Raw genomic sequence first — 11,943 nt, forward strand, 5'->3', positions numbered from 1 at the left:
TTCACACTGTCAAAGCAGAAAAGTTTGTTTTCATTTTTTGACACTCTCTCTCACCCCACATCTCACCTCTGCAACCCTAAGCAATTCTGAGCTGTCTGAACAGCTCAGATTTTGCACTGTTCCTTTTATGTGCCATTAGAAAATGAACTTCAAGTTGGACTGGAAACTGATCACAATCTTCATTGGAGGCAATGACCTGTGCCAGTACTGCTTGGACCCGGTAAGTGCTTGTAAACTGGGCACACAGCTCTGGGTGCTTGGCAAGAGAACTGTATCAGTCTGGTCCTTTCCTCTTTTTCAGACCACCAAAGCCATTAGATTAAAAGCCATTAGAACTGGTGTTCTCTACACGTGTCTTATTTGAAAGGATTATGCTGCTTTCAGAGTGTAGAATCATAGCTCCTGACCAGGACTTCCTTAGTATTATTCATTATTTAAGGGCTAGTGTTCTGTTCAGTATTGTACAAAACAGAAGATACATGGCCTCTGGCTGGAAGAGCTTGTGATCTAACTACACAAAGCAAGCTGGACAATGAGATGCCACATGTACATTGTTACCAAGATGCTCAGGGAGGCTGTGCACTGGAAGCTGACTCCATAAAAATGCCACCAGTGTTCTCCACGATTATTGCCTGCCAGTTGCACCAGATGAAATACTATCAGTTTACAGCTGTTGGCTTTTTCCAGCTGCCAACTCTCCAAGCTCCCCATGCTGATCTGAAAACTCTTTTTTCTTTTCATACATCATCCCCTCTGGTGAATGTTTTGCAACACATTCTGTGGGCCTGAACCGGCACTCACTGCAGTCAGTGGGAGTCAATCCATTGCCTTGCCACTCCACTGACTCTAGATTGCCCCGGTAACACAATTCCAATTGTATAGGCAATTGTATTGTGTAGGCCTCTCTCAGGCCTAACTTGGTTTGCAGAGCCAAATAGTTCTGGAGGTTCCTGGAGATGTTTAAGGGAAGAACACAGTTTGCCTCCTAAGTCTTAGGCTAACTTTCTACAGCAGGCTGTTAGAAAATACATACATATATATTCTAACAGCCTGCCCTAGAAAGTCAGCCTTGGACTTCATATATACTGTATAGCCATGTTCTGGCTCCAGTCCATCTCTGTATAGTATAGTATAGTATAGCATAGTATAGCATAGTGTAGAAAACATAAAACACACAGCACAGCGCAATGCAATGCAATGCAATGCAATGCAACACAACGCAACAGTCTGTGGGTAAAAAGGAGCATGCCAGAGTCCATTATCATGTGGAGCCCTGCAGTGTGATTTATGCAGGTGCTCGCCAGAGTCAACATTCACGTTAAAATAACTCTGTCAAGGACTTGCATAAAGCAGGAGATTTTGAATTGGGATTAAGGGAATGTATTAGTCACATGAAAACAGTACAGCAACTAGATAAGCTACACACAGGAGGCAATAGGAATAACACCCAATAACACTCTGATCCAAAAGTACAAGCTGTACAATCAGGTAGAAAAGCATTTGGTCAGGAGTGTGTGTGTGTTTGGAGACCTCCTTAGGAGCTGAAGGTTCTGTAATGGACCTTTTTGTTTTTCTTTTAAACGATAGTGTCTTGAACACTGGAGAAATAACTGATCGGGGTTTCTCTTTTATTTTCCCCCCACAGGAGACCTATTCAGTAGAAAAGTATGTCAGACACCTCCAGGACACTCTGGACATTCTTTACAAGGAGGTAAAGTCTGAAGTTACTCTTGCAGGCAAAGCTCTTGGCAAGCACAATTGGGTATTTCTCCTCTCTGACGCAGTATCTGTGATCACATTTCAATAGAGGTCTTCTTCCAGATAGCTACAGCCATAAAGCTAATGCTGAAACATCATCCAGTGACTATATTAGAAAAGGGCAGGCAAGTGAAAGCTTTAGCTTTGCTTTTTACAGGTTCCTCCCATGAAACAAACATGTAGCACAGCCCTACTCACAATCTTGACTCCTAAATCAAGTGGGCAATTTACTCTAGATCGATGGCTGCCAACCTCTACAAGCCATGGGCAGAACAACTCAGCTCTGGTCCAGCGAGGGCCAGGGAGCTTTGGTGACATGTCAGTGGCAGGAAGCTTTGCCTGCCCCCATACCAGGGCCAGGCAGCTGGGAACTGTCCCTGTACTGCTTCTCTCCAGTTCCCCCATTGCCCGGTTGCAGTATGAGTGCAGCTTCCAGCTTGTGGGGAGTTAGGCTGTGACCAGGCAGTTGCTCTCATGATGTTGTCACCATCCCCACCCTTACCCCCAGCTGTGGTGCAAGCACAACTAGAAGCTCGGCCCCAGTGCAGCTCCCCATTGACTGGAAGCTGTGCCCGTGCTGCAGCCTTGCGGGGAGGGAGTGGGGAGGTAGGGAAAAGCAGAAGTTGTGGGTGCAGCTTCCTGTTACCTGGCCCCAGCATAGCTCTTTATTAGCCTGGACATGGGTGAAGGCACAGGCAAATCCTTCCACATCTGTGGGCTGGATCCATGGTTCCACAGGCCAGATCCAGCCTAGGAGCTGTATGTTGCTGACCCTTCCTCTAGTTCAACTAGAACAGCTATGAGTAAGGGAGGGAGGGAACATGTCACCTCACCCAAAGTGGCAGCCATTACTTTGTTGGCTGACGTCTACTCTGTTTCCCCCTTGTGCACTGCTCTTGAATGCTGCCAGTGGCTCTTGGGATGGTATGTACTCACACGCTGACCTACAAGCTACCTCTCTGTCTGATTTTGTAACTGCTACCTGTTCTGTGCATTAGCATAACCAGTTTCCATGATCCCTGCAGCTCCCTCGAGCCTTTGTCAACTTGGTGGAGATAATGGAGATCTCAGGTCTGCGTCAGATAGAAAGAGATGCCTCAGGGTGCGTGCCCCCAGGGAGGTAAGTGAGCAAATCAAACATCCATCTCACTGAACGTTATTTTTAAGGGTAATCTATACAGGTCAGTTGCATCATACGTGCATTTAACTGCATGAATTCAACTATATGTGGGGTGGGAGGGGGGGCGGGGCTTGAGTTTACCTGGAGGCCCATTATGGCAGTGATGGCCACTGCCTCCAAAACTTCCCGCTGTTGCCATGGAGCTGTACCCGGAGCTGTGTGGCCAGCCGCTGGGCGGCAGTGGCAGTGTGGTGGGGGGCGGGGGGCGTGGCGCCCACCCCGCGCTGCGCTGCTGCTGCCAGCTGCACAGCTCTAAGCACGGCTCTGCGGTGGTGGCGGGAGGTTTTGGAAGCAGAGGCAGTCACCGCTAGTCAAATCGCTGGCACGGTAATATGCGATTTGACTATACACGATTTTCACCTTACGTGGGGGTTAGGTTCTGAAGCACTGACTTCAGAACCTAACCCCCGTGTAAGATGCTACTGACCTGTATTACTATGATCAATGAGGTACCCACACAAGGTTTAAAAGCCTCCTTCCTGTTGGACATTTTTCAATCTGGGAACCATTTTACAGTAAATACCAAGATGCAGCAGTCATAAGGAGAGTACTGAATCCCGTTCTTTAGTCGCTTACATATATGCAACTCCCATTGACGTCAATGAAAGTTGGACCCATCTAAGTGATAGCGGCATAGTTTATTTCTGTTTGTTCATTTATATAATTAGATTTGGGCCTAAGCCACAAAGTATGAAACTATATCCGAACTCCACCGACGTCTAGGAACATTTGGAACTGGAGTTCTGGCTCCAGTCCATTTCCATATAACATTTTATTTTGATAGAAGTTAGTCTCAGTCCAGGAAATCATCCAAGACCTAATGTTGCCTAGCTCTCAGTATCAGGCAGGGTAGCACCTCCAAAACTAACTGGTTCAGAGTGGTGTAGGATTTTATAGGCAACAGCCTACTTTGCCAAATGCTATTATACCACACTGCCCTGCCTTCTGCCTGACTTCAGACTAACGCAGCTAACTACCTCTCTCTTGCAGAATGCGAATAGTCCCACTGATGTCAAGATTACTTCTTGTGCTTAAAATTAAGCATGTGCTTAAGTGGATTAGAGATTGAGGAAATGAGACTGTTCAATAACTGTTTATAAAGGCAAAATATGGTAACCGATCTAAAAGTAGGTGTGTCTGACTCACGATCACTAATCTATCCCAGACAGGAACACAGGACTAGAAGAGATTGTTCTGGGTCATGAATCTAATCCCCAGCTAGGATATGCAACCATATTGTGTAACACTTTTCTTAAAATTACTGAGCTCCAGCCTAAAACTAGATTTTTGACCCCACTTCTCTGGAAAGACTGTTCCAGAATATCATTAGTCTGATTATTGGAAGGAGTCTCCTCACTTCCAACTTAAATTTATTCATGGTCAATTTATACCTGTGTGCCAGTGCTCTCCCTATAGCTTGAAAAGTTCTTTTCCCTCCCCATTGATATAGTTATAGAGAATAATTGTATTCCCTCTGAGTCCTTATTTTAAGATAAATAAACCAAACTCTTTTAGTCTTCAGTTATATGTTCCCCTGAGTGTCCTAGTCACTGTTTTCTGCACTTGTTACACTTCTAATTCATTCTTCTTGAAAGTGGGTGATAGAATTGTGTAAAGTATGTCAAATGAGGGCCTGTTACTATGTTACACCATGGAATTAATACTTACCTTATCCCCACTGGAAATACATCTCCTAGTACATACTAAGATCTTACTTCCCTTTGTCACAGCTGCATTATGGTGCCTCATAGTCTTCCCATACTTGACGAGTGGATTCAGGTTTGCTTCCCCCTCACTTCCTTCTAAATGATGAACTTTCAGGTTATAACAGGAATGTCTGTCAATGGTCTCTAAGCTTTTGATCTTATATTGCTGAATTTTGTCCCACTTCTTGTTCTCCAGTTGGCAAGTTCTTCCTGTATGATACCGTAATACCCCCTGTGATGTTGAAGCCTCCTTCTTTGTGTCATCTATCAGTTCACTCCTCCTTTTGTGCTGGTCATTAATGAAAATATTAAATAAAACCAGTCCCAAGACTGATCCTTGAGGGATGCCTCTAATACAGAGTTCCCAAACTCTGACAGATTGCGTACCACCAACTTAAAACAATACAACCTTAAGTACCACCAGCAAATTTTTGCCATATAAAGTAATTATAATAAATCTCTTAATGTGTACCACCGACAGGGTGTCTGCATACCACTGGTGGTATCCATACCACAGATTGGGAACCGCTGCTCTAATAACTTCCCTTTGGCCCAGCATCAACCCTTTCACCATCACCTGTTATTGTTCTGTTCCCTTTCTCCAGCTCTTTAACCTCTTTAACCTTCCAGTTCTCAAACTGACCCCCTTCTTCATTATAATCATCACCACCTTAGCCCATAGTTTCTCATGTGGCCCTGTATCAGATGTATTCATGATAGATTAGATCTGTACCATTCCTGTGTCTAGATCATCTGCCATCTTTTCACAGAAAAAAATATCAAATTAGACTGGCACAATCTACCTCTGGTAAATGTGGCATTTTATCTCACTTTCTATTTACCTCCAGGTGTTTAGTTATTTTTGAAGAAAATTCATTTAATGTGGTTGGGTGGGTGGGAAGTGACTCCTAATTTTATCCCCTCTGACATGGCTATTCATGGTAAGCCTTGAATGCTGTTCAGATCAGAATGATAGGCCTGTAGTTGTCTGAATCACTTTTCTTACCCCCTAGCCCTTTCCTAAATTTGGGATACTACACCTGCTATTCTCCAGTCATAGGGAACCACTTCCAACTTGATAAACTGATTAAAAAATACTCACTTCCAGACTTGAAATGTCACATGTCACTTTTTTAAGAATTCTGGGATGGAGGCTGTCTGGTCGCCCCCACCTTCAGCCTAAATGTGTTAAGCACTTAAGTCTATGGATAAATATGCATTTAAACAGATTTAAAACAGGAGGGAGAGTTCCCATTGTATGTGAGCATTCACTATTACTAAATAACTGTTACAGCTACATGCTCCTGTAGAGATATACAAGTGGACTAAACTGCTGTAATTTTAACCGTGAATGAAACAAGGTCAAAGTTGCATTGGTCTTGCTACACTTCTATGCAGAAGCTTACAGATGTAGTAATTACATCATAAAAGATTGTAGCAATATTATTTTATTTCAATCTAGTTGTTATATCTGTCTATACCATTAGAATTTTGCTTCCTTCTTGGTTGTGATCATTTCCATTCCATACTCTCCATTCCCATTTGCTTCTGTCATCATGTTCAACATCCCTGTCCTTGTAGCAAACTGAGGCAAAGCATTCATTTACTTAGATCTATCCTGTCTTCTCTGCCTGCAGCAGTCTCTTTTTCTTTCCTTGCTTTTGTTTGTTTATAGTGCTACAGAAACATTTACTATTTGTTTTAATATTCTTTGCAAGGTCTAGCTCAGCTTGACTTGGCTCTCTTTATTCCTGCTCTGCTTGCCCTCTAACCCATAGCTTTCATTGCTGATCAGTCCTTTTTTTCCATTCTTTATAGGCACTCTGCCCATTTCTGATGTCCTTCTAGAGGTGGCTATGCATTAGGGATGCACGAAATTTCAATGGCCGTTTTGTTTCGACAATGTTTAGACTCATTTTGAGGTTGAAACAGCAAAATCAAAATGAAACAAAGGCCATCGAAATAGCCTTGAAACAAAACAAGGCTAGTCGAAACGTTTGGACTCCCCGCCCCCCCGTGCAATCTATCGCGGGGGATGGTGAGACAGCCCAGCTGAGCTGACTTCCCACCCCTGGCTGGGGTTTCCGTGAAATGGTCAAAACAGCCTCACTGTTTCAACAAAGCGAAACAGTGAGGCTGTTTCAACTCAAAATTATATTCAGCGCAAAACACTGTTCCGTCCAGACCTTGAAAACTGAAGTTGGAATGGAACAGTGCCGTTTCGCACAGCCCTACTATGCATCCAGTTAAAACAGGAGTCCCAAGAAAGACTTTTAAAGCATAGGGAAATCCTGCTTGTGCAAATAGGCACACAGTTGCAGTGCATGAAAGGGCAAAAAATTGTTGCATGTACATGAGCCCTTTGTGACTTACAGCAATTTGAGATCTCCCCTACATTCAAGGTCTAAACTACTCAGTTTAGATGACTTCACTATCCTGTTCCCTTAGCTTATCAAAGCTTCCCCTTTTGAAATTGAGTATTTAAACTGAGTCAGCTTGTGGTCACACTTGATCCAAGGTTATTTTCTATGACTAATTCTTTTGTAATATCCTCAGTACTTACCAAAACCACATAAAAATAACTTGTTTTACTGGTCTGGTTACTGCTTGGTAAAAAATTCTGTCAGCTATTATACCCAGGAACATCTGGGCCTTACATTATTAGCATAGGAGCATTTGTTCTCCATTCTTTATCTGGGAAGTTAGCCTCCTCTCATTAGGCAGTTCCTGGTACTATTTATCTCTCCAGGAACATTACAGAGTTCTCTATTCATATCCAAATCCAACTCTGGGGCCCACCAGCAAACCTCTAGCAATACTCTAGTAGAACTTCTTTAATCATCCTTCCCCAAAGTAATTTTTACTGGAACAGAAGGTGATTGAGAGGACACTTCATTAAAGAGTAAGAGGACCTTCAAAGAAGAAAATACTGGACATGAAAGGAGCTCTTTAGCCTAACAGAGAAAACATTAACAAGAACCAGGGGCTGGAAGTTAAAGCCAAATAAACTCGAATTAAGAATTAAATACAAATGTATAACAATGAAGGTGATTAACTACTGGGAAAATAATCCTGAAGGAAGTGGTAGATTCTCCATCTCTGTGTTTTCAGGTCAAGACTGGATGCCTTTCTGGAAGATGTACTTCAGTCAAGCACAAGTTTTCAGGCTCAATTCAGGGGCAATTGGATGAAAGTGAATGATAGATACAGGAAGTCAGACTATGGCTAAGTATAGGCATTACATTTCTACCGGGAGAATTACCATTCTCCTGGTAGAACTGGCAAGCATACAAGCATTCACTTGATTTCTTCCAGGAGAAACATGCCACTTTTGGGAGAGAGATCTACCAGGTGTCAACCTGGTAGATCTCCCCTGTGAGAGAATCTGCCTTTCAAGAGTGAATGTTTGTATACTCCCTTCCCATTCTGGTCCAGGAGGGGAGTGAAGAAGCAAGGCAATGCTCCCTGTGTTCCCTCAGACTGGGGATTGTCTGGGTGTCCCCTGTCTGTGGAGAAGCAGGGAGTCTTTCCCTGCTGCTCCATTCCACTCAAGGACCAGGGACTGGGATCATCCTGGTCTTGTGAAGGTGTGAAAAGCAAGGGGAGAGGGCATGGCTGCAGACTGAATGCCAGTACTCCTCCCTCTTCTGAAAAGATTTATAGTGGTGGAAATTTTGCAGGTAGAAATAAACATTTGTTTGTGGCCTGTATGAGCTTCTGGCCTTAAATTTCATAAGGCAGTGAAATCCCGCATTAAAATATGTTTGTAGATTTTTAAATCTGGCACTGGTCTTTGATATTTTAAACAGTTTGGGCCTGACTTTCAAATGCTCTGAGCCTCTGAAATTACTCCCGACTCCAGCTCAAAATTGTTGAGTATTCAGCAAATGTGAAAATTAAATCAGTGTTCCACAATTTATTTCTTTTCCCTCCAAATTTCTCCTGTTCACCTTTAAGCTAGTCAGGTGATCTACTTTCTGGATCTGAGCAGTTAACTTCTTTTTTGAGCTCTGGGAACAAAGCTAAATTGTTAATGAACTATAGACTGTCTTGGGCTAGTGTTGATTTCAATATCTCTTTCTTTAAAGGAGTGTTTGTCCGTGTGTCTTAAACCCCCAGGAAAATTCTCCTGAGTTACAAGAAATGAGAAGAATTAACAGAGATTTTCAGGTAACCCCTGAATTCTGTTGCCTTAATTGATCCTCTCTACCTTTACCTCTTGCTTCTCTTTGACATTTTTTTTCTCATCTGCATCTGCATCATAAAACTCCAGCACATTTTTTAAAAGCACCCGAGATGATAATGAAAGGTGCCATAGAGACTGAAGACCTAGCTTACTACTTGGTCAGAGGGAACACAAGTTTCCCCATGCTGCATGACCATTTAACTTCAGCTCTGACCCCGGGCAAGGCTGTCTTAACGAGTGGCTCGCAGACCAAATCTAGCCTGTGAGGGATAAATGTGCAACCCAAGGGCTCCTACCTGGCCACCACTCCTGCCCCCTTCCCCCAGCATTGGTTCTACTGCTGTGGAATTTGGGGTCTCTGGGGTAGTGCATCATGGCAGGAAATTGCAGCCTACACAGTGTCAGCAGACCCTGGAGGGGTTGCTGATGGCACTAAGGGAGAGGGACTCACGTTGTCCATGTAGTGGTGGCAGCAGTGGGAAGGGGGAAGGCTCACTCTGACCATGCAGTGGGGAACTGCACTGGCTGTGACACAGGAGGGGGTGGTCCTTCATGGCATGCAACCTATGCAGTGTGCGGCCTGGGGCTCTGCGACCAGTGCAGTGTGCGGCCCCTGGATGTTCAAAAATTGGGCAGCCCTCATCTAAGAGAGAGACACTGGCTCATTCAGGCTCTGACTCCTCTACTTGGTCTGCCAGTGACCAGTTATGATGGTTGTTTTGTGAAATATATGTTAGTCCACTATGGATTTAACTCAGATCTGCTCAGATTTCACATAGGCCACCACATACCTATTGGGTGAAAAGAACTTTCAGTCACTGCTCTGAACATATCAGATCAAACCAGGGGTCTGTGTAGTTCAATGTTCTGCCTCCAACAGTGGGCAATGCCAAATGTTTCTGAGTACAGTGAAAGAATCTATATTAAAAAATGACAATTGGGAGAGGATACTCCCTAACACCAAGAAGGATGTTTCTTTATAGGTAGATTATTTCTTAATTTTCCATTGAGATTCTTTCTTAGTCTAAGGCATATGACTAGAAGCAGGAGAGCTTCTATAAATGTTTATGCATAAATTGTTAGTCTATCTTCTAAGAATAGCAGATATTCACATTATTCATCTTCACATTTATTCCTAGGTTTTTAAAAAATTACTACTGTTTTTGGGTGCCCAAACTGATACCTTTAGATGATCCTGATTTTTTTTTTTAAATACTGAGCCATCTTTTGAAAAATAAGCAACTTTAAGTTCTGTCTAGAAGTCTTACATTCTAATCCATTTTTTTAAAGAATCTTTCTAAACGTTAGACCACACTGGTGTCCCTTGGCACTGAGTTCAAGAGAGAATTCATGCATTGAGAATTTTTTTTTTTTTTTAACTTTTAAAAGTGTTTCACTAACATTAAGTGTGCAGATAAGTGATTCTAATCTGTTTCCACTCTCCTTCTATGGAAGGTCTTCTTGCATTCACTCACATGATTGGCTATTCTCTGGATCCATTATGCCTTTCTTCTGAATTTATACTATTGACCTGGAGAGGTGAAGTGCCCCTGGTTTATAATCAGTTCTTAATAGGCTAAGATGAATCTTACAAATGACCTTTTGTTTTGCATCTCCTGTTCTGTACAGTTGAAAAGCATGCTGATGGTCAACAGCGGCCGTTACGAACAGCGGGAAGATTTCACTGTAGTGGTGCAACCGTTTTTCCGAAATACCATGATGCCATTAAACATTGTAAGTCTCATTGTATTTCCTATAACTTTGGAAGTCAACATCACCACTTATTGTCAGCTATAAGAACTCTGGGGCTGTCTTTGTTTGTTTGTTTTTCTATTGCCACCTGCTAGTCCATTGTGGGTACCATAATAAGTCCAAAGGTTAAGGTAGGAAGAAGGGTGTTACATATAAGGCAACTGAAATCTGCAAGCAACATAGTTTTCTGTGTTACAGTGTGGTAGCCAGCTGTGAATGCCCTGCCTTCTACTTGCCTTGTTCATCAGAGTCCACATGGTACAAGGCAGTGCTGTGCAGGGATGCCCCAGGTAGCTGTGCATGTGCTATCTCAGAGCTGTCCAACTGGTGGCCCATGGGTTGCATATGACCTACAAGGGGTTAACCTGTGACACCCCCACCCCAGGATCGCACCCAACTGCCACTCCCCCTGTCTCCTGGTTGCAGCAGGGGGCAGTGGGGCATTCTGGAGCCTGCAGCTGGTGACCTGGGGCGCTGCCTGTGTGTGCTCAGGGGAGCAGCTGCTTGGGTGTGTGGTGGATGAGGGGGGTTGCCTGCTCACTCAGCTGAGCAGTGGAGCACTGTGGGGAAGGGGGGCTTGCCCACCTGTGTGTATGGTGGAGTGATGGGGGATGCTGACTATGCATGCACTGGAGCAGGAAGGGGGCTGCCTTGTATGTGCCATGCAGCAGTGGTGGGCAGAGCTGCCCACATATGGCATGCAGGGGGTGCATGGGGCACTGCCCAGGGGAAGGCACTTGGCTCTCACTATTGCAGCCTGTGTGAGGTTCTGGCCCTCCTTGGTGTGGTCCACACTGGGGCAGCCCCCAGTCACTGAGCAGCTGGATAGCCCCTGATAGCTTTAGAACTGGAAGCCCTGTAGCTATGTTGGTATGGCACTGTGCCAAGAGTAATAAGCATTGCTTGGGGCTTTTATGACTTAATGTAATCAGAACAAGTATATGTAGAGCCAGCCTCAGTTTCTCTGCATGGCACTGCCTTGTGCCACACAGACATTCCCAAAGTGACTTCTGGAAGCACGGAGCTGGGCAGGCTTTGATTGAAACCACTCTGTGAAGTTAAAGGGCAGTTCTCCTGGTCTCTTTGTATCTTGGAAGTAATGCAATTACTTAGTAATGCAAGAACTCAGCATAGAAACACAGCCAAAACAACCCAGTTTTGCATAGTATCCCTCCACCAAACTCCAGGATGTGTTAAGAAGTGAATATGGGTTCTGGTAAAAAGCACTGTGAGAGATGTGGATGTGTTAAATCTGCATGTGTGAATCTAAAGTTACTTTCTGTTGAATCTGCTCATGTCAATGTATGTATAGTTTTATTTTAAGTTTACTATATATACGTTGCCTGCCAATCTGGCAGTAC

At 43.8% G+C, this 11,943-nt stretch overlaps 1 protein-coding gene across 1 annotated transcript in view; it reads left to right on the top strand.

Annotated features, from left to right (window-relative positions):
- Positions 1 to 11,943, top strand: part of PLB1 (phospholipase B1) — a 113,446-nt gene that overhangs the window by 96,181 nt on the left and 5,322 nt on the right. Inside the window, exons 45-49 of the mRNA XM_025215868.1 lie at positions 140 to 220; positions 1,646 to 1,711; positions 2,784 to 2,878; positions 8,733 to 8,814; positions 10,460 to 10,564. Coding sequence (XP_025071653.1) covers positions 140 to 220; positions 1,646 to 1,711; positions 2,784 to 2,878; positions 8,733 to 8,814; positions 10,460 to 10,564 — 429 coding nt within the window. The remainder of the gene's footprint in view (positions 1 to 139; positions 221 to 1,645; positions 1,712 to 2,783; positions 2,879 to 8,732; positions 8,815 to 10,459; positions 10,565 to 11,943) is intronic.

The sequence above is a fragment of the Alligator sinensis genome, unplaced genomic scaffold (assembly GCF_000455745.1).
Source record: "Alligator sinensis unplaced genomic scaffold, ASM45574v1 scaffold138_1, whole genome shotgun sequence".
Lineage (NCBI taxonomy): Eukaryota > Metazoa > Chordata > Crocodylia > Alligatoridae > Alligator > Alligator sinensis.